Genomic DNA, 16,915 nt, shown 5'->3' with positions numbered 1-16,915 from the left:
ATAAACCCAATCATGTGACCTGTTTTTAATGACCCGACTGTGTGAGCCTCTTTCCTCTACTGTATTTGGGGGGAGGCTGACCTGACCTGTGGGTGGATGGAGACAGACTGAGAAACACAGACTGAGAAACAGCAGTTTGTTCAGGTTTAGAGAGGACAGAGGTGAGCTGACAGGAAACAGTGAGTCTGTAGGAAGGAAAACGTATTTATTTAGTCCAAAAACTTACAAAATAAACTCACCAATCACACGAGAGAGACAACACGTCCTCCCAGAGTCAAAGTCAATACAAGATAAAGTCAGCGACTAAAGCACCAAACGTAAAGCGTGAGCAGGAAACATTTCATGACTTCTTCACAAAATAAAACTCCGCTTGTTCTAGAAAATCCCTCTGCAGGAGCACAGAGGTCACATGATCAGAAACATGAAGACATTTTGATCCTTTCCACGGCAGGGACTACACTGATCCGTGTCCAGCAAACACCAGGCGTCTGGATTCAAGACGGGATGGAAAAGAAGAAGAAACTGAAGAGATTTCACCTGGTGTGGACCCTCACTTTGTTCCTGCAGTGACAGAGTAGCTTCAGAACCAGGAACCTTCTGACGGAGGAACCTGGGTTCTCTGAGAACTCAAACCCTAAACTCCGCCCAAAAACCTCCGACCCACAGAAAGCCCCGAGTACATTCAACACTGCTTCACCACATCTGGACAGGAAACCACGGCAACCAGAGGAGGACACTGAGTCTGCTGTGACCTGATTACATCATCATCATCATCATCATCATCATCATCATCATCATCGTAAGAATCTGATCTGGTCTCTAAACGGCTCCTCGTTTATTTTTCATCGGTTTGATTGACAGCTGGAAGTAAGCGCGACCTCGTCCGTGTGTGTGTGGCCCTGGTTACCTTTCCCAGAATGCCCTGCTGTCTGTCAATCACTCAGGTCATCCTGGAGGTGTGTGTGTGTCATAAGGCAGACCTGACTGATTGATGACAGTTTCCATGACGACGCTGCAGTGTGGGCGGGTCAGCGCTCAGATGTGAGGGCACCATGCTCCCTCCAAGGCGGCCATGTTGATTCCTCTCAGGTCGCCAAAGTCGTCACCGTCGCCCTCTCCATCGCAGAACTCGCCGTCATTGTCGTGGTCGTCCAGGCGAGGCGTGTGATTGGTCGATGCCTTCTGCTGAGCGCAGACACAAACAGGAAGTGAGGAATGATCGACAGATTTCCTCAGAGAGGCCCATGGGTGGATGCTGACTCTTACCGTCTGAACGGCGGGCTCTCTGAAGGGCGGGCAGACCATGTGGAAACGAGGGATAGCCACGTGGAAAACTTCCTCCTTATTGGCTGAGAGGAGAACAGATGTTTGTCAGTAACCTGCTCTGAACAAAGCTTCGCTGCACCTCCTGACGTCTCTGATGAAGGTGTGTGACCTCACCCAGTCTGTGGAAGGTGTAGTGACCCTCCATGTACTCTGACGGCGTGGAGAAGGTGGTGCAGCTGGCGTACTCGTGCACTTTTCCTGGTGTCATCACGGGGAACTCTCCTGCAAACACACACACACACACAGACACTCAGCAGGTGATTTGAGCCGACCTGAGGATGGTCACATGACACGAGCTTCATACCGACGACGCCAGGCCCTTGGACCTCCTCCACGTTCCCGTCTGAGGTGGTGATCTTCCAGTAACGGCTGTCCAGCTGACAGGCGGCTTCAGGAGACGCGCTGCTGGACATCTCGATCCTGAAAACGTTCATTCAGAGACGTCAGGAGGTGAAGCAGAGGAGACACAGAGCGGGACAGGCGAGCAGCTGGTACCTGATACGGTAGGTGAAGAAGAAGTGCGGAGGATGGACGGAGGACAGCTCTGGCAGGAAGGAGGTAGATACTGAGACAGTGATGTCACCTGTGGTCGCCACACATCCTTTATCGTGGACGTACCTGCCGACACAAAGAGCCAATCAGAACACGGCTCTTATCATCACTCTCTGTTTAAACTCAGAGCTCGTTAGTTCGTCACCTGAAGATCTGGTCTCTGATGATCGGATATTCTCCTGTGACCACGTTGTTCACGTATGTGGTGAACCACTCCAGGAAACAGGAACCTGGACACACACACACACACACACACACACACACACACCAGGTGTCTCTGTTAAACAGGGTCAGCTGTCACACTCAGACAGCCCTCGCTGATGATGGTCTGGTTTTAGATTTAAGGAGGATCATGTAGAGACCTGTGATGAACATGTCGATGGCTGAGGGATCCTGAGCCGTCTGATCCTGAGAAGAAGACGATAAAGATGCTTTACTCTTTACACACTCAGTTAAACACACACACACAGTGTCTCTGTACGGCAGACAGGGCGGTGACTTACAGGGCAGGGGTAGAAGCTCTCGTACATCCTGCGTCCCTCCGCCGGCTGCAGAGCCATGTACTGACTGAGGCCGGTGTGGAAGCAGAAGGTGAGCGGGAGGCAGCGTCTCATCCCCTTCCTCTGCTGGAAACCTCCCGCTGCCGTCTCCACGTCCAGCAGCACCTCTGAGCGGTAATGGTTGGACAGGGACATGCTGCCCATCAGCCTGAGGAGAGACGGGTGGTGAGCTTACAGACAGGACGGACGGACATGAGGCAGAGCATGAGACAGATACCGACCCTGGGATCACCAGTTTCTGTCCGTTGTGGATGCGGTAGGAGCAGCGGTAATCATCAGGAAGTCTGCAGCCGATCTGAGCCTCGATGTCGTTCAGCTCCACCTCTGTGGCGCCCTCTGATGAGAAAAACAAACACACACATGTGACTCTAAAATCTCCTGCTCTCTGACATCACTCAGCCTCTGGGCGGCGCTGTTGGTGGTGACCTTTGAGCGAAGCGATCATACGGGGACACCTCTGCTGCAGGAAGCTCTTCAGCTGCTCCCAGGCTCTCTTCAGGACCGGGTAGTACTGGATGTAGCGGCCCAGGTCCCTGTAGTACTGTTTGAACAGACAAAACCAGGACACACCGCTCTGCAGCCGCTCCGTGCTGAACACACACACACACACACACACAGGAACAGAAGATAAAAAGAGTTTGTCATCTCGCTGGGTGTGTAATCGCTCTCAGAGGAAACAGAAAAGATGGTGGCTGCTCATGACGACGTGGAGAAAAAGGAAGAACTCACTCTGAGAGCAGCCAGTGTTTGGAGCACAGAGACTTCCACAGCGGGTTGTGTTTGGACAGCTCATTCAACCTCCTGCTGACGTAGCTGCAACTGGAGACACAGAAACACACACTTCAACATGACAGGAAGCAGCTTTCAGCAGGCAGTAATTAGAAATGATGATAGATGAATATGTAGGATTCAGGCTGTTGTAAGAGGAGGATTCCTGCAGACACAGCCTGACTTGTTTTATGTATTGACTGATGAATGGGACGGTAATAAAAAGAGTAAAGTTCTGGTTCTGGTCCTCTGGACTTCAGAGGAAACAGACATGTTGTGGTGTTTACAGTTATCAGCTGTTAGCAGGCGGCTAACTGCAAAACAAGATCTTTATCTGCTCGTGACAGCTGCTGCAGAGGTGGTCTCCATGGCAACGGGCCGTGTTATCATTGGACCAGACTGGTTTCTGCGGTCTGTGCTGGTTAATGAGATGTTTTCATGTTTCAGTCAGAGTGAAGCAGAAAGCTCAGTTTGTCACCCCCCCTCCCTCAGAGCTGTGCCGTTATCTCAGCAGTTAAACCCTGAACCCTGAGCCCGGTGCCGGATGGACCGGGTCCGGTTCTCTTTGTTCGGTCCGGACCTTTCTCTGACAGTTGTTTTTAGCCGTTTGTTAGCTTAGCGGTTAGCATGCAGCCGTCCCGGCTTGTTTATCAGATTAAATCATGACCTTTGACCCCAGATAAACACCACAGAGGGGGCGGGGCGAGCAGACTGAAGACTCGGGTACGTACTGGACCAGGTCTCTGTAGTCCAGGAGGGATAAGATGTGCAGCAGCGGGTCTGAAGGGAGCTGGTCCATCCCGAACTCTGCGGAGGCCGCCATGGTTCGCTCTTCTTCTTCGGTGGTGTTCAAAGGGGCAGCGCCTCCTGCTGGTCGGAGTGAGAAGTGCATCTGCCCCCATGAAAACCAGAGGATGGTTTATTTTAAAGTCTTTCTCGATGTTTCTGCTCTTTAATAACACCCAGGGTGATCAGACTGAGCTCATGTTTCCTCTGTGAGTTAAACTCATCCGCAGAAACTTCAGGTCATCTCTTCACTGCGTGTTCTCCTCTTTCTTTGACCACGACTGTTTACAGGGTGAAAGATTTGAGACGAGAGGAAGGGGTCACACCTGAACCTGCGTTTGTTCAGGGTTCACCAGGTGAGGGTCATGTTCAAACACGGGCACTTCTGGCTCAGAAATCAGCAAAATAACCCGAACAGAAACCCCCTGCTGACTCTGAGCTCACTCTGTGGCGTTCACGCTGGAGTTTCAGGGTGAACTCAGCGTTTGGCGTTTGGTGACGGTGGTTATTGAACACTGAGTCAAAGCAAACACGGAGAGGATCTTTGACCCATTGATCAATAATAACCCCCACACACACACACATACAGACACAATTACGCAGGGACAGACTGAGAGAAACTATCTGCTGGATCTGGTTCTGAAGGTTCTGCGGTTCTGGAGGTCGGGATCATGATGGAACCAACTGTTAACCCAGCTACTGTTCTCCTGCTGCTCCTGCTGCACGGCTGCCTGGCAGAACACGGTACCAGCCCGACCAGAGACATGTTTTTTACTGCGTTAGAAATATAACCAGGAGACGAGGAGCTGATCGGAGGACAGGGTCTGAGAGAGGACAGGGTCTGAGAGAGGACAGGGTCTGAGAGAGGACAGGGTCTGAGAGGGGACAGGGTCTGAGAGGGGACAGGGTCTGAGAGGGGACAGGGTCTGAGAGAGGACAGGGTCTGAGAGAGGACAGGGTCTGAGAGAGGACAGGGTCTGAGAGAGGACAGGGTCTGAGAGGGGACAGGGTCTGAGAGGGGACAGGGTCTGAGAGGGGACAGGGTCTGAGAGAGGACAGGGTCTGAGAGAGGACAGGGTCTGAGAGAGGACAGGGTCTGAGAGAGGACAGGGTCTGAGAGAGGACAGGGTCTGAGAGAGGAACATGTTCATGTATTGTTCACTGAAGACCACAGAGAGTTTGACATGTGTCATTTTCCTCCCTCAGAGTTTCAGCGTGACTTTCTTTAAATCCTCTCTGAGTATCAGTCTGTCAGAGCTGACCCTCACAGTGTGCTGGGCCTGTGTGTGTGTGTGTGTGTGTGTGTGTGTAGTGTTTCTCAGCAGTCAGACCGCCTCGCAGGTGTTGTTGAGGAGCCGTCGAGCTAACAGTGTGTTTGAGGAGCTGAAACCAGGTGAGTTTCCTGAATCACAGACCTGCTGTTTACTTGCTGTTTACCTGCTGTTTACCTGCTGTTTACCTGCTGTTTACCTGCTGTGTACCTGCTGTGTACCTGCTGTGTACCTGCTGTTTACCTGCTGTGTACCTGCTGTTTACCTGCTGTGTGAGGTCCCTGTGTGTGTCTCTCTGACCTCTGACCTCTGGGGTGGTGACCCCGCGTGTCTCTAACCACTGTGGCCTGACTCTAGGGAACCTGGAGAGGGAGTGTGTGGAGGAGATCTGTGACCATGAGGAGGCCAGGGAGGTGTTTGAGCAGACTGATAAAACGGTGAGTGTGTGTTCAGTCAGAGAATCTGTCAGAGGTGTTTCACACACACTCACCACCTCCTCCTCCTCCTCCTCTTCTCTCCACAGGAAGTCTTCTGGAGTAAATACCTGGGTAAGTCCTCTCACCTGAGCAGGGACACATGTTGAGCACAGGTTAACCTACAGAGGAACCAAAACACTCTTCACACACTCCACACACACACATCAGAGTCCTGGTCTGTTTACACAGGTTTCTGAGCCCATGTGGGCCCTGCTGAAGCTGGTCCTGAACCCCATCAGATAAAACCTGTGACTCAGCTTCAGTTTGATCCTCTGATGTTATCAGTTTATTCAGCTCAGCAAACACGAGCAAAGTCCAGGACACAGAGAGAGCACACAGCACCGTACAAACATCCTCTGTGTGTGTGTGTGTGTGTGTGTGTGTGTGTGTGTGTGTGTGTGTGTGTGTGTGTGTGTCTGTCTGTCTGCCTGTCTGTCTGTCTGTCTGTCTGTCTGTCTGTCTGTCTGTCTGCCTGCCTGTCTGCCTGTCTGTCTGTCTGTCTGTCTGTCTGTCTGTCTGCCTGCCTGTCTGTCTGTCTGTCTGTCTGTCTGCCTGTCTGTCTGTCTGTCTGTCACAGACTGTAAAGGGACTCAGCTGGTGAGGACTCAGGATAACATCGAGGCGGTGCGACAGTGTATCGACGGTAAATATGATCAAACACACACAGACTGAAAGGATCAGATTTTAAGAGTGGATTAAACTGTGTGTGTGTGTGTGTGTGTGTGTGTGTGTGTGTGTGTGTGTTCAGGTCAGTGTGTCTCAGGCTCAGGTGTGAACTATCTGGGAAACATCAACATCACAGTTTCTGGGAAACAGTGTCAGAGCTGGAGGCACAGCTTCCCACATCCCATAATAAGGTAAACACGATCAGCTGACAGGGGACCACTGCACCTGTGTGTGTGTGTGTGTGTGTCCTCTCACCTGTGTGTGTGTGTGTGTCCTCTCACCTGTGTGTGTGTCCTCTCACCTGTGTGTGTGTCCTCTCACCTGTGTGTGTGTCCTCTCACCTGTGTGTGTGTCCTCTCACCTGTGTGTGTGTGTGTGTCCTCTCACCTGTGTGTGTGTGTCCTCTCACCTGTGTGTGTGTCCTCTCACCTGTGTGTGTGTCCTCTCACCTGTGTGTGTGTGTGTGTCCTCTCACCTGTGTGTGTGTGTCCTCTCACCTGTGTGTGTGTCCTCTCACCTGTGTGTGTGTCCTCTCACCTGTGTGTGTGTGTGTCCTCTCACCTGTGTGTGTGTGTGTCCTCTCACCTGTGTGTGTGTGTCCTCTCACCTGTGTGTGTGTATCCTCTCACCTGTGTGTGTGTCCTCTCACCTGTGTGTGTGTGTCTCAGGGAGTTTAATGCGTCAGAGATCAGCGATCTCCAGGAGAACTTCTGCAGGAACCCTGACCAACGCGCAGACGGGCCCTGGTGCTTCACCACGGACCCCTCAGTCCAGAAGGAGTCCTGCAGAGTCCCCATATGTGGTCAGTTAGCACAGTTAGCACAGTTAGCTTAGCATCACGGTCTGTGTGTGCTGGTAGCTCCAGAACCTTCAGGTAATCCACATCTCTCTGTTCATGGAAAGGTGAGGTCTTTGACCCGCCCACCCTGGCCCCTGAGCCAATCAAAACTGGCGAGTGCCTGCCCAACAATGGCATCGACTACACCGGGGACCTGGCTGGCACCTTGGGGGGCCACACCTGTTTGCAGTGGTCCTCACCTGTGGCGGTGGCCCTCAGCCGGGACAAGGAGTTCATCCCCGAGGTCCCGCTGACGGGAAACAAGTGTCGTAACCCCGACAACGACCCCGAGGGCCCCTGGTGCTACGTGCAGGTATCAGGAAACGTGACAATGGACTACTGTGACCTGGACCTGTGCGGTGAGCTCACCTGGACACACACACACACGCACACACACCAGGCACACCTGACTCTCCTGTCTGTCTGATCACCTGTCTGTCTGATCACCTGTCTATCTGATCACCTGTCTGTCTGATCACCTGTCTGTCTGATCACCTGTCTGTCTGATCACCTGTCTATCTGATCACCTGTCTGTCTGATCACCTGTCTGTCTGATCACCTGTCTGTCTGTCTGTCTGTCCTCAGATGTGTCTCTGGTTGACGACGGCTTGACGTCAGACACGGGGGGTCAGGAGCGCGCCGTCTCTAAGGCGCCCAGGAAAACCTTCTTCAACCCTCGAACCTTTGGAGAGGGAGAGAAAGGTGAGTCCATCAGGAGACCCCTGACCAGCCCAGACCTGAAACCCTCTCCTGGACGGTGAACAGGTGAACAGGTGAACTGGTGAACAGGTGAACAGGTGAACTGTGAACTGTCTGGTTGTGTTGCAGTGTGTGGAGAGCGCCCCCTGTTTGAAAAGATCGGCAAAAAGGACAAGAAGGAGGACGAGCTGCTGGAGTCGTACCGAGAGCAACGAATCGTTGGAGGAGACGACGCAGAGGAGGCCTCAGCCCCGTGGTAAGCCCGGCTCCAGATCCTCTGAGGAGGTTTTCAGGAGCTGGAGAGGAGGTGACGGGGTTTCTCTGCCTGTCCCACCTGCAGGCAGGTGATGCTGTACAAGCGCCAGCCTCAGGAGCTGCTGTGTGGAGCGAGTCTCATCAGCGACCAGTGGATCCTCACCGCCGCTCACTGCATCCTCTACCCGCCCTGGGGGAAGAACTTCACCTCCAACGACATCCTGGTCCGCCTGGGGAAGCACAAGAGGGGAAAGTGAGGCTTCCTGTCTGACCACACGGCGTCCTGCACGGCGTCCTGCACGGCGTCCTGCACGGCGTCCTGCACGGCGTCCTGCACGGCGTCCTGCACGGCGTCCTGCACGGCGTCTGAACCCAGCTGACCAGAGTTTTTCATTTCCAGGTACGAGAAAGGAACAGAGAAGATCGTGGCGCTCAGTGACATCATCGTCCATCCCCGGTACAACTGGAGGGTCAACCTGAACCGTGACATCGCCCTGCTGCAGCTGAGACGGCCAGTTACGTTCACCGACGAGATCCACCCCATCTGCCTGCCCAGCAAGAAAGTGGCGAGGACGTAAGTGTGTCTGCACGCCGCTCTCTGACGGCTGAGCAGGAAACCATGTGACCTGTTCTCTCCGCCCCCAGGCTGATGACTGAAGGATTTAAGGGCCGCGTGACGGGCTGGGGGAACCTGATGGAGACCTGGAACCCCTCACAGCGAAGGCTGCCTGATGTCCTCCAGCAGATCCACCTTCCAATCGTAGACCAGGACACCTGTGCTCAGTCCACCTCCGTCAAGATCACCAACAACATGTTCTGTGCAGGTAACTGACCTCACCTGACCTCAGCTGACCTCAGCTGACCTCACCTGACCTCAGCTGACCTCAGCTGACCTCAGTTAGCCTCAGTTAGCCTCAGTTAGCATGTTAGCTCCTGCTCTGTGTTGCAGGGTATAAGCCTGAGGACGCCCAGCGTGGGGACGCCTGTGAGGGAGACTCTGGAGGACCGTTTGTGATGAAGGTGAGATGAAGAGCTTCCTCTATCCCTCTCTGGATCCTCTCAGGTGAGTGCAGAAGCTGTTTGTGTGACGGTGACGAGTCGTCGTGGCCTCAGAGACTCAGGGAGGAGTTTAGTGATGAAGGTTTGACGTGAGAAAAGCAGCGATGGGGCAGAGAGCGTGACTCTGAATCCTTCCTCCCTGCAGTACCCGGCTGAGGACCGCTGGTACCAGATGGGCATCGTGTCGTGGGGCGAAGGCTGCGACCGTGACGGGAAGTACGGCTTCTACACTCACCTGTTCAGGATGAACAGGTGGATCAGGAAAGTCATCGACAAGACGGGAGGCTCAGACGACGACTAGACTCACAACTTCCTGTTGATGATGCCAATAAAGTTTGACCACATCCTAAGCTCGCTGCGTCTGTGCTTTGTGAAAAATAACAAGCTGACACAGGATTACACAAACCGTTTATCCAACATCACACGTACAAAAACCTCAGGTGAGCGAGCAGCAGGTCGGGGTCAGGAGCACGCCTGAGTCCATCTCATCCACCGCCATGACGACCGCGCTGATCAGACCCTGAGAGGCTAACGAACACACACATGACCCGCTCTGACCGACCACAAACCCTCAGGATATGATGTCATAAACACACGATGATGTCAAATCAAACAGCCAATCAGAGAGCAGGTGAACGGTGAAGGTGAATCAGTCTGTGGAGTGTTCATCGTCCGTCAGTCAGAGAGGAGGAGTCAGAGAGGAGGAGTCAGAGAGGAGGAGTCAGAGAGGAGGAGTCAGGAGACATCCCGCTCCTCTCAGCGCTCCTCAGCCTTCTCCTCCAGCACCTCCCCCTCACCTGCCTGGTGTGTGAGCAGGTGTCTGTTCAGGTGAGTCTTACGTGTGTAGCTCTTGGAGCAGAACACACAGGCGTACGGACGCACGCTGCTGTGAGACAACATGTGCTTCTTCAGGTCGAACTTCCTCCTCAGACACTTCCCGCACTCTGGACACGAGAAGGGCTTTTTACCTGGAACACACACACACACACACACACACACACACAGGGCGTCATCAGGTGACTGCTGCACTTTGAGCTGCTGTGTGTGTTCAGCAGATATCCACGCAGCGCTCCTACCTGTGTGTATCCTGCGGTGCTCGGTCAGGTGACAGGAAATGGAAAAGGCCTTCCCGCAGTCCTGGCAGACGTAGGGTCTCTCCCCGGTGTGGATCCTCATGTGTTTCTGCAGGTCTCCTCCGGACGGCCAGCCCTTCCCGCACACCGTGCACACGTACGGACGCTCTCCGGTGTGACGCCGCACGTGCACGTTGAGCCCGGCGAGCGCGGTGAAGTCTTTGGGGCAGTAGGGGCAGCGGTACGGCCGCTCCCCGGTGTGCGTGCGCAGGTGACCCTCCAGGCCGTCGCGGGTCTTGAAGCGCTTGCCGCACTGCGCGCACAGGAAGCGGCTCTCCGCGCTGTGGCTGGCCCGGTGAGACTGCAGGCCGGTCAGCGAGCCGTACGACTTGCTGCACTGGTCGCACTGGAAGGAGCGGGACGTGTGGGAGCGCTGGTGGATACGCAGCTGAGTCACACCTGAGGAGGAGCACAGACAGTGTCAGAGCGCCACACCTGGAGGAGCAGCTCCTCACTGACTCCACCTGAGGGAGGGTCGCACTCACCTTTAAACGTCTGGTCACAGAAGCGGCAGTTGTAGCATGGCTCCGCCCCCTCCACAGAGTGTGTCTGCAGGTGTCGCAGCAGCTGCGTCTGCGAGCTGAACGCCTGCTCGCACACGGTGCAGGTCAGGTCAGGCGGTCGGTGCGTCAGCCTGTGAGCGTCACGCTCCTTCGCCGTCTCAAACACCTTGTCACACCTGCTGCAGCTGAACCCGCCGCTGTCCAGGTGTGTCTGCTTGTGGTTGCTCAGGCTGGACAGGTGGTGGAACTCTCGGTCGCACGTGTTGCACTGGTAGACGGGCCGCGTGCGGTGGCTGCGCTGGTGTGACATCAGCTCCGCCTTGGTTTTAAAGACGGCGTTACACTGGAAACACGAGTGCGTCCTGGGGGGGCGGGGCACAGGCAGGTGGGGCTCCTGCACCTGTCCCACAGGTTGACTCATCAGGTTCACGGCTCCAGAAGCAACACCTGAGCTGCAGGACCTGCTGGTGCGCAGGTGACGGATGACCTGCAGGAGGCAGCGAGGAGCAGACGCTCAGAGGAGACCACAGAGAGGAAGGTGAGGCAGGTGAGGGCGGACTTACCTGAGACCTGTAGATGTAACACTTCCCACACTGAGGACACCTGTGAGCCACCCGCTGAGAATTGTGGGAAATGCTGTGCAGTGCGTTGGCTGTGACGGATTGATCTGATTGGAAGAAAGGCGGGAGTTAAAGGCGCACACAGCTGTGTGTGTGTGTGTGTGTGTGTGTGTGTGTGTGTGTGTCTCACCTGTGCCCTCTGATTGATCAGTTAAGTTTGCAGGAGACCCCTTCAGCCTGACAGGAAGCAGAATTATTGATTATTCTCCACACGTCACAGCTGATCTCTGACCAATCATCACGCAGCGTCTCACCTGTCCTCCTCCACGGCCACAGGTGTGACCACACAAACGTCCCCGTCTCCTGTTGAGCTCCCATCCACCTCCTGCTCCTCCAGCAGTGTCATGTCACTGATCAGCGTTTCCTCCACATGCTGCAGCTCCTCCTCCTGCAGCTCCTCCTCCTGCAGCTCCTCCTGCTGCAGCTCCTCCTGCTGCAGCTCCTCCTGCTGCAGCTCCTCCTGCTGCAGCTCCTCCTGCTGCAGCTCCTCCTCCTGCAGCTCCTCCTCCTGCAGCTCCCCCTGCACGTCCTCTGTCATCACCACCACCTCCACCTTCACCAGCTCCACAGCCAGCTGGAAGGGACTCCCCGGGTCAGGGGGGACTTCTGATTGGACCTCGGTGAGATGTGCAGGAGGGTCAGGATTGGTCAGTTTGGTGAGGAGGGGGTGGGACCAGGCTGAGAGGAGGGTCTGCTCTGAGTCTGGACTCACTGATGGAAAGAGAAACAGAGTTTAAAACCAAAGGATGGAAACTGAAGCAGAAGTTTGATTGGTGTGTTTTGGTACCTGTGCTCGTTGTTTGTCCTATCCGACAGCTCTGATTGGTCATTAGCTCCCTCAGTTCCTCAGTGCTGACCTGCTGCAGTGAGTCTTCCACACCAGCAGGCGCAGCATGAAGCCAGGAAGCAGCCTGAAGGGAACAGGGTTAATGTTTAAACTGGAGCTCATGAAGTTAGAAACAAAAACGCTCTGCAGAGGATTTTCCACAGACCTGTTTGAAGTCAGGCACCGGGAACAGCTGCTCTACCCTGGACAGGAAGTCAGAGATGATGGACAAGAGGGCGGAGTCAAAGCTGGGGCCGAACACGTCCTGAAACAACCAGAGGAAGTAAACGCAGTCAGTGAAACAGGCTCTGATGTGGTTCATGTTGTTACTGTGGTGTCAGCTCTGACCTGGAGGAGGCGCCGTCTGTCTGCTGGACTCTGTTTGTCTGTCAGAGCTGAGAGAGATGAAAACCAACTGGCCACCTCTTCCTCAGTCTGCTGACAGAACACACACACACACACACACACACACACACACACACACACACACACACACACACACACACACACACACACACATCATCAGATTTCATTTTTAAGACAACGCCAAACTTCAGGAGACTCCTCAGAGGACTGAGCTCTTACCTCTGAGACAGAGTGGGGTTTATCCAGGTGGGTGTGGACGGCTTGTGGGTCACAGAGGCTCACCTGGAGGAGGAGGAGGAGGAGGAGGAGGATAAATCTGCCTCAGTCAGCACACACTGAAAGTACAGGAAGGATTCATCATCACACTTTCACACCGACCTTTGCCCTGAGGCCCAGCAGCAGCAGGCTCTTCTGTCTGTCCGTCAGCAGCTGAGGGATGGCCTCGGTTACCAGGGAAACAAAGTCCTCCAGCATCCCATAATGCTTCACGCTTTGCTGCTCAGCAACCTGCCACAAGGCCGCCGTCAGCAAGCGGAGAGGAGGGACGAAGAGGCGCAGGGAGGAGAGGGGGAGGGTGGAGGCTGGGGGAGAGAAATAATAAACATGTTCCTGTTTTAGACGGTGAGGTTACACATGAACATCAGGTGAAGCAGAGGTAACTCAGGTAACCCTAACCTAACCTAACCTAACCTACCCTAACCTAAACTAACCTACCCTAACCTAACCTAACCTAACCTAACCTAACCTAAACTAACCCAGAGCTCTGTCAGTCTCAGCTCCTCTGTTTGTGTCTGTTTTATAAACTGATGTAGATCAGATTGATGTTTGTTCAGACTGTGAGAAACAATCACCTCCAACCCTCAAACTGGACACACTGCTCCTCATTTTTCAGCCCTGTACAGTAACAGTCTGGTTCATATATCCTGGTTCTGGTTCTGGTTCTGACAGATGAACACTGCTCAGTGTTTGGTGATATCTGATCCTAACCCTCCTTCAGCCTCCACCTGTGCTGTCTCCTCTTAAATCCACGGGTTGACCAATCACAGATGTATCCTCAAAGCTGCTCTGACTGAAGCTAACTGCTAGCCTCTGCTAGTTGTTTAGCATGAAAACAAAGATGGAACCGGGATTTAAAGGCGGGAAAACATGTGTACCGACGCTCAGCACGTACCCATCCTCTGCAGCAGGCACACAGCTCCACGGTTTACTCCTCTTCTCTTTTTAAAGCTTCACTGAACTCCTGTTAGCTCCCTAAGCTAACAGCTAACTGTTTACAAACCAGCGAACACGATCCCACAGTGACAACACGTCCGCGAGGAACAACACACCTCAACATTAGTTCCGCCCGGACACAGAAGGTTAAACAGAGGTTTAAACCTTCACTTCAACCTTTTTTATCACTTTAAATCCCAAACATTAATTATTTCAGCCAGGTTTATTATTATTAAACATTTTAGAGCCTCTAATTATGATTTTTTTTCCATAAATCTTGATTTTAGGAATATTTCTTTTTCCAACCAAACACAGAAATTATTGAACACTTCTTTTAATCCACCCCTCTGAAAACTAAAGGTAAAAAACTATAAAACTGTTAAAGCTTCCTCCACTGCATGAGTTTGATGATTAACGTTTTTCTTTGACTGATGTGACTTTACATTCAGCTGCTCTGACTTCTGTGTCATCAGGCCATTACCTTATACTTCCTGTGTGTGCGTGTGTGTGTTTGTGTTTGTGTGTATGTGTGTGTGTAATGGCTTGAATGGAGGTTCAAGGCTGTGTGTGTCCTAATGGGTTTATATTTACCTGCCCGCCTCCAGATGCTGCTCACTTTGTTCCATTAGGAAAACAACTACAAAAGTCCTTCAGAAAAATGACTTTACTTAGAGAGACATGACTCACACTCACACACACACACACAAACACACACACACAGAAAGAGGTTTCATAATTAAAAACGACTGGTCTTATAGAGTGTCTCAGGAGACTACAGATGTGAAACACTCAGGTGTGAAGCAGAGGACCTGTCAGAGCGCGTACAGGTGTGTGGAATATTCCTCTCCTTCCTGCTCAGGTCTGTTAAAGGAGATAATCCTCTGCAGGTCATCTTCAGGGGTTCTTAGGGGCCACATGTGTGTGTGTGTGTGTGTGTGTGTGTGTGTGTGTGTGTGTGTGTGTGTGTGTGTGTGTGTGTGTGTGAAGGTAACTGTACACCTTGACTCACAGGTTTGAATCCCGTCCTCTCCTCTATGATGACATGTCACCTCAGTGTTAATCTGAAAAACCTGCCTGCTGACATTTAACAGCTCTGAGGACCTGTGTGTGTGTGTGTGTGTGTGTGTGTGTGTGTGTGTGTGTGTGTGTGTGTGTGTGGTTTATGTGTGTGTGTGTGTGTCAAGCAAACAGACAAATTGTACAGAAACAGCAAAAACCAAGATGATAAAAACTGAAACCCGACAGGAAGAGGAGCTCTCAGTCAACGATCAAAAACAAAACCTTCAGATTTTCCAACAAACTCCAACTTTAAGCCAAAGGATGCTTTGGAAAGAGTGTGTGTTCCTGTGTGTGTGTGTTCCTGTGTGTGTGTTTGGGGGCTAAAATGTCATTGATTGCCCATCCTCAGGCAGCAGTGTGTCTCCAGCAGCGTGAATGGATGGGTGTGTGTGTGTGTGTGTGTGTGTGTGTCCTTGGCAGACGGTATAAAAGTGGTCTGAACGTTCAGAGCGACAGACGAGGAGAAGAAGGACAGAAACCTCCATCGGACGGCTGAACGACAGGAAACGACAAGAGGAGACGAAGACGAGCGAGGACGGAGCGGTGAGCACTCTATTTGATTTCATACGGAGTATAAATTTATTTATTTTGATAAATACCACATTTAACTGAGGAAACGCTCGTCTTTGACATGTTTGACTGAACCTAGAAATATAATCAAACATTAAAAAAGTTCAAACATTACCATTAAACAAAACACAGGGTGGATATTAGAGATGTTTTTAAGATGAGATGAAATAAGATAAGATAAGATGAGATATTTCTTTATTTCCCACTGTGGAGAAATTTATGGAGTTACCAAAGAAAACAATAAAATGTGGAGAGTCAAACATTAAAATGAGAATATGTGAAATAGAATAATTCAGAAAGAGTCGTTTTAAATAAAGATAAATGGATTTGATGATGTTAACCTCTTTATCAGTTTTCATGAAGTCATGTGATTAAAAACGCAGATCTCCAAACATTAAAGGCTCATGTTTCCGTCCTCGTCCTCTTGTCTCTGATTGGCCCTCAGGAGAATGTGTCCTGTGTGGTTATTGGTGGCTGTGGTGGCTGTGGGCGGGGCCAGAGGAGACGTCAGTAAGTGCTGGGAGCACCCGAGCTGCCAGGAGCTGAGCTCTGAGAGCGGCGTGATGGTGAGACGCCGTCATGGAGGAAGTTTGTAGCTGAGCACCTCCTTCACCTCCTTCACCTCCTTCACAGGTCTCCTCCTCTTCTCTCCTCCTGCAGGAGTGCATCCAGCTCTGCCGCTCCGACCTCTCTGCCGAGACCCCCATCATCCCCGGGGACGCCCACCTTCAACCTCCACCCTCCTCAGACTCCTCCTCCTCCTCCTCCTCCTCCTCCTCCTCCTCTCCGCAGGCCAAACGCTCCTACTCCATGGAGCATTTCCGCTGGGGGAAGCCCGTGGGCAGAAAACGCCGCCCAGTCAAAGTCTACACCTCCAACGGCGTGGAGGAGGAGTCGGCTGAGGTTTTCCCTGAGGACATGAAGAGGAGGGACCTGGTGGGTGAGCTGCTGGCGGCGGCAGAGGAGGAGGAGGAGCAGAAGATGCAGGACGTGATGAAGGAGGAGGAGCAGCTCCTGGAGAAGAAAGACGGCGCGTACAAGATGAAGCATTTCCGCTGGAGCGGCCCGCCAGCCAGCAAACGCTACGGCGGCTTCATGAAGAGCTGGGAGGAGCGCAGCCAGAGGCCGCTGCTCACGCTCTTCAAGACCGTCATCAACAAAGACGCTCAGCAGAGGAAGTGATGCGGCGAGCAGACTGTCCCCGCCCACAGGCAGCATGTTGACCAATGAAACGCTCTGAACGTGCCATGTGACCCTGAATGAGCCGCAGACGGTTTTTCTCATGTGTAACTCATAAAGACATGTTTGCAAACCAAACACTGAGCGCGCTCCTCTTCTCTTCACACACACACACACACACACACACACAC

General features: G+C 52.8%; 4 protein-coding genes across 8 annotated transcripts; 2 read left to right on the top strand and 2 right to left on the bottom strand.

Moving 5' to 3' along the window:
• Nucleotides 1-2: 2 nt before the first annotated feature.
• On the bottom strand, nt 3-4,526 carry fbxo3 (F-box protein 3). Of its 3 annotated transcripts, none has more exons than XM_074665008.1 (12): nt 3,938-4,331; nt 3,168-3,257; nt 2,865-3,028; nt 2,660-2,774; nt 2,382-2,586; nt 2,241-2,286; nt 2,024-2,108; nt 1,822-1,944; nt 1,631-1,746; nt 1,441-1,548; nt 1,267-1,349; nt 3-1,185 (listed from the first exon to the last, which is right to left on the bottom strand). In XM_074665008.1, the coding sequence occupies exons 1-12, from the start codon at nt 4,096-4,098 to the stop codon at nt 1,036-1,038; spliced, it is 1,446 nt and encodes a 481-aa protein (XP_074521109.1). In that variant the 5' UTR covers nt 4,099-4,331; the 3' UTR covers nt 3-1,035. The 3 variants fall into 3 exon arrangements, with proteins under 3 accessions (XP_074521109.1, XP_074521110.1, XP_074521108.1); XM_074665009.1 differs by having other exon boundaries at nt 3-1,182; nt 3,938-4,326; XM_074665007.1 differs by having other exon boundaries at nt 3-1,349; nt 3,938-4,526.
• Nucleotides 4,527-4,563: 37 nt separating this feature from the next.
• f2 (coagulation factor II (thrombin)) lies at nt 4,564-9,590 on the top strand. Its single transcript, XM_074665004.1, has 15 exons — nt 4,564-4,736; nt 5,305-5,385; nt 5,621-5,700; nt 5,787-5,811; nt 6,317-6,382; nt 6,488-6,596; nt 7,074-7,207; nt 7,309-7,602; nt 7,829-7,945; nt 8,072-8,198; nt 8,283-8,450; nt 8,598-8,771; nt 8,843-9,021; nt 9,147-9,217; nt 9,402-9,590. Exons 1-15 carry the CDS (start codon nt 4,664-4,666, stop codon nt 9,555-9,557), a joined length of 1,854 nt encoding a protein of 617 aa, XP_074521105.1. The 5' UTR covers nt 4,564-4,663; the 3' UTR covers nt 9,558-9,590.
• LOC141786247 (uncharacterized) lies at nt 9,534-14,029 on the bottom strand. Of its 3 annotated transcripts, XM_074665003.1 has the most exons (13): nt 13,876-14,029; nt 13,083-13,285; nt 12,924-12,986; nt 12,687-12,776; nt 12,505-12,603; nt 12,300-12,423; nt 12,031-12,223; nt 11,767-11,940; nt 11,643-11,689; nt 11,456-11,559; nt 10,875-11,379; nt 10,333-10,788; nt 9,534-10,224 (listed from the first exon to the last, which is right to left on the bottom strand). In XM_074665003.1, exons 1-13 carry the CDS (start codon nt 13,877-13,879, stop codon nt 10,013-10,015), a joined length of 2,274 nt encoding a protein of 757 aa, XP_074521104.1. In that variant the 5' UTR covers nt 13,880-14,029; the 3' UTR covers nt 9,534-10,012. The 3 variants fall into 3 exon arrangements, with proteins under 3 accessions (XP_074521104.1, XP_074521102.1, XP_074521103.1); XM_074665001.1 differs by having other exon boundaries at nt 11,767-12,223; XM_074665002.1 differs by having other exon boundaries at nt 11,767-12,223; nt 12,687-12,773.
• A 1,263-nt stretch (nt 14,030-15,292) lies between these two features.
• On the top strand, nt 15,293-16,834 carry pomca (proopiomelanocortin a). Its single transcript, XM_074665018.1, has 3 exons — nt 15,293-15,518; nt 15,991-16,111; nt 16,206-16,834. Exons 2-3 carry the CDS (start codon nt 15,995-15,997, stop codon nt 16,725-16,727), a joined length of 639 nt encoding a protein of 212 aa, XP_074521119.1. The 5' UTR covers nt 15,293-15,518; nt 15,991-15,994; the 3' UTR covers nt 16,728-16,834.
• The last annotated feature ends 81 nt before the right edge of the window (nt 16,835-16,915 follow it).

Source organism: Halichoeres trimaculatus, unplaced genomic scaffold (assembly GCF_033239565.1).
Source record: "Halichoeres trimaculatus isolate MK-OKI-2021-1 unplaced genomic scaffold, fHalTri1.1 fHalTri1_scaffold_24, whole genome shotgun sequence".
Lineage (NCBI taxonomy): Eukaryota > Metazoa > Chordata > Actinopteri > Labriformes > Labridae > Halichoeres > Halichoeres trimaculatus.
Note: the sequence above shows the minus strand (reverse complement) of the source record. Positions and strands in the feature narration are given on the sequence as shown.

Coding starts and splice junctions, on each gene's coding strand:
- LOC141786247 (XM_074665001.1), bottom strand. Junction 12,987..13,082: donor TGCTGGGCCTCAGGGCAAAG/GTCGGTGTGAAA, acceptor CTCCTCCTCCAG/GTGAGCCTCTGTGACCCACA. Junction 12,777..12,923: donor AACCCCACTCTGTCTCAGAG/GTAAGAGCTCAG, acceptor GTGTTCTGTCAG/CAGACTGAGGAAGAGGTGGC.
- fbxo3 (XM_074665007.1), bottom strand. CDS start 4,098: ATGCACTTCTCACTCCGACCAGCAGGAGGCGCTGCCCCTTTGAACACC. Junction 3,258..3,937: donor GACTACAGAGACCTGGTCCA/GTACGTACCCGA, acceptor CTGTGTCTCCAG/TTGCAGCTACGTCAGCAGGA. Junction 2,775..2,864: donor TATGATCGCTTCGCTCAAAG/GTCACCACCAAC, acceptor TTTTCTCATCAG/AGGGCGCCACAGAGGTGGAG.
- f2 (XM_074665004.1), top strand. CDS start 4,664: ATGATGGAACCAACTGTTAACCCAGCTACTGTTCTCCTGCTGCTCCTG. Junction 7,603..7,828: donor CTGTGACCTGGACCTGTGCG/GTGAGCTCACCT, acceptor GTCTGTCCTCAG/ATGTGTCTCTGGTTGACGAC. Junction 8,199..8,282: donor GAGGAGGCCTCAGCCCCGTG/GTAAGCCCGGCT, acceptor TCCCACCTGCAG/GCAGGTGATGCTGTACAAGC.
- pomca (XM_074665018.1), top strand. CDS start 15,995: ATGTGTCCTGTGTGGTTATTGGTGGCTGTGGTGGCTGTGGGCGGGGCC. Junction 16,112..16,205: donor GCTCTGAGAGCGGCGTGATG/GTGAGACGCCGT, acceptor CTCCTCCTGCAG/GAGTGCATCCAGCTCTGCCG.